Source organism: Dipodomys ordii, unplaced genomic scaffold (assembly GCF_000151885.1).
Source record: "Dipodomys ordii isolate 6190 unplaced genomic scaffold, Dord_2.0 Scaffold1943, whole genome shotgun sequence".
Lineage (NCBI taxonomy): Eukaryota > Metazoa > Chordata > Mammalia > Rodentia > Heteromyidae > Dipodomys > Dipodomys ordii.
The window spans coordinates 1-2,619 of NW_012269159.1; the positions used below are offsets into that span (position 1 = coordinate 1).

Genomic DNA, 2,619 nt, shown 5'->3' on the forward strand with positions numbered 1-2,619 from the left:
TATCTTGCCCATGTAATTGTAACCCCTCTGTACAGTATTTTCACAATAATAAATAAATAAAAGTTACCAACTTCCTCATGTAAGGAAAGTTATGGCTGCGAACAAGTGTTCTGTGTTGGCAGGCCCCAAGAGCAATGCATGGTTAATGAAGAGCCACTTGCTTTAAGTTTCTCATTTGCTCTCTTCCAAAGAATAACCCATGGGACCAATATCACAAAGGACTTATAATCAAAGCACACCTTTACAAAAACTTTGGTTATGTTTCAACTTTTATCATGTCTCCAGATAAGCCATTATTGAAACCAAGAATCCCATCCCACCCATTAGAGGCCTTTCATGAACAAATTCTTCTGAGAGTAGTTCAAGGCAGCATACAGATGCTTCAGGAATGGATCAATAAAGATGTGGAACACATAAAAAAAAAGCAAACAAGCTCTAATTTTTTAATAATCTCTTATTATTGAGGAATTAAGATGTTTTCAGTTTTTTGTTTTCCTTTTCCACAGTGTCTCGGATGTTCTTGAGTTTTCTCGAGTTTTGGACCATGGATACCAAACTCTCCCTAAAATCACTAGTCCCATGATCTCTGCCAATGTTTTCAAGCTCATCAAACAAGGATAAGGTCTGTTTGAGTTTGGCCTGAACAATTTTTTGCTCTTCTAATTCAGTAAGAAGGGCGTGCTTTGTACATAATTCAGTCTTATACTTGTTTTGTAACTCTTCAATTTCTTTTTGAAGAAGCCGAAATTCTTCCTCACTATATGGATGCGTCTCCTGACATTTATCTTCAGGAAGCAAGATGTTTGGAGGAATATGCAAAATCAACTGCAAAAACAGGTGTTCCATTTTGCCAAAAAGGTTATCAAAACGTTCTTTCATGAAACAAAGAAACTTCTCTGTGCATTTACGAATTTGGACTGGGCTAAGCTCACAGTCTGGGATGCCTTCCAGCTTCTTCATAATAACCTGTTCAACAGCCTGCATCACTTCAAATAGGTAGTCTTGAAATGCAATGTAGATCCTCAGCAGGCAAGTCTGTGGTGTGAAGCCAAAGAACTGCGCCTCATAGGCCATTGGATCCACAGACATTTTGGTTTAATTTGCTATTCTTAGTTGCCAAAAAAAAATCTGCAAAGGTAAAAAGAAAAGAAATTGTGAATTTTAAGACATATACTCAGCTAGTGACTCATACCTGTAATCCTCACAACTTGGGAGGCTGAGATTGTTAGATCACAGTTTGAGGCCAGCCTGGAGAGAAAAAAGTTCTTGAGATTCCTTCTCCAGAAGGGCTGTTCTCTTAGCTACCAGGAAGTCCAACATGGATGAATCCTAGACACCTATCTATCTCAAAATAGTGAGCAAAACAAATTTGGGCTGGAGGCATGACTCAACCATAAGGGACCTGTCTGGCAAGGGGAAGGATGCAGACTTCAAATTTCAGTACAGAGGGAAAAAATCAAGAGGATCTGGGCAAGGTGATACATAATCTGAACACACAAGAGGCAGAGGCAGGAAGATTGCCAGTTTGAGGTCAACTGGGCCACTAGTTTGTTTAAAAAAAAAATGATACTAATCATTATCAACAGTAACAGCAAAGTAACGAATCACATCACAAACAGCAAGCAAAAATAGTAAGTTTGTGCAGCTTGATGTTACTTCCAGGCCTAATTGTCAACTAAAAGGTATAAACTTTTGCCTCTCTGGGACTTAGCCTATATTCTTCTTCTTTCTCCTTTGACTGTTCATTTTTCCTCATTTCTCATTTATTTACTTTCAACTTTTTTTTTCCTTTGTACTGGCTTAAACTTAGGGTCTAGGTGCCATCCGTGAACTCTTTTGCTTACGGCTAATGCTCTTACTTTAATCACAGCTCTACTGGCTTTTGCAGACAATAGAAGAAATGAACCTCATAGCTTTTCCTATCCTGGCTGGTTTTGTTTGTTTTTGTCAGTCATGGGGCTTGAACTATGGCCTGAGCACTGTCCCTCAGCTCTTGAACTCAAGGCTAGTGCTCTACCACTTAAGCCACAGTGCCACTTCCAGCTTTTTCGGTTTATGTGGTACTGAGGAATTGAACCCAAGGCCTCATGCATGTGAGGCAAGCACTCTACCACTTAGCCACCTTCCTAGCCCTCCTGGCTGGTTGATCCTTACATCTCAGTATTCTGAGTAGATAGGATTACAGGTGTGAGCCACCAGCACCTAGCTTATTTTCAATTTTTATTTGGCATATGTTATATTGTATATAAGATTTTCAGTATGACCTTTTCATCCATGTATATAATGTAGTTGGCTCCTACGCCTCTGTCAGTTTTTATCTCTCATTTCTCACAAAGACTTAAGCACATAGTTCAATGTTGTGAACTTTGAAATTTACACAGATGACATTATACCTACAGAGACTCTCAGTTTGTTTTTTGGTTTTTTTTTGGGTCCGTCATGGGGCCTGAACTCTGAGCCTGGGCGCTGTCCCTCAGCTCTTCAACTCAAGGCTAGCCTAGCACTTTACCACTTGAGCCACAGCGCTACTTCCAGCTTTTTTCTTTTTGCTTATGTGGTGCTGAGGAATCGAACCCAGGGCCTCATGCATGCAAGGCAAGTGCTCTACCACTGAGCCAC

The 2,619-nt window shown here is 40.1% G+C and overlaps 1 protein-coding gene across 1 annotated transcript; it reads right to left on the reverse strand.

Moving 5' to 3' along the window:
* Positions 1-236: 236 nt before the first annotated feature.
* Mis12 (MIS12 kinetochore complex component) lies at positions 237-1,141 on the reverse strand. The gene has a single exon (XM_013036940.1). It carries the CDS (start codon positions 1,087-1,089, stop codon positions 469-471), a length of 621 nt encoding a protein of 206 aa, XP_012892394.1. The 5' UTR covers positions 1,090-1,141; the 3' UTR covers positions 237-468.
* Between the last annotated feature and the right edge of the window lie 1,478 nt (positions 1,142-2,619).

Excerpts from the sequence above, each read along its gene's own strand:
- Mis12 (XM_013036940.1), bottom strand. The coding sequence starts at position 1,089 with ATGTCTGTGGATCCAATGGCCTATGAGGCGCAGTTCTTTGGCTTCACA.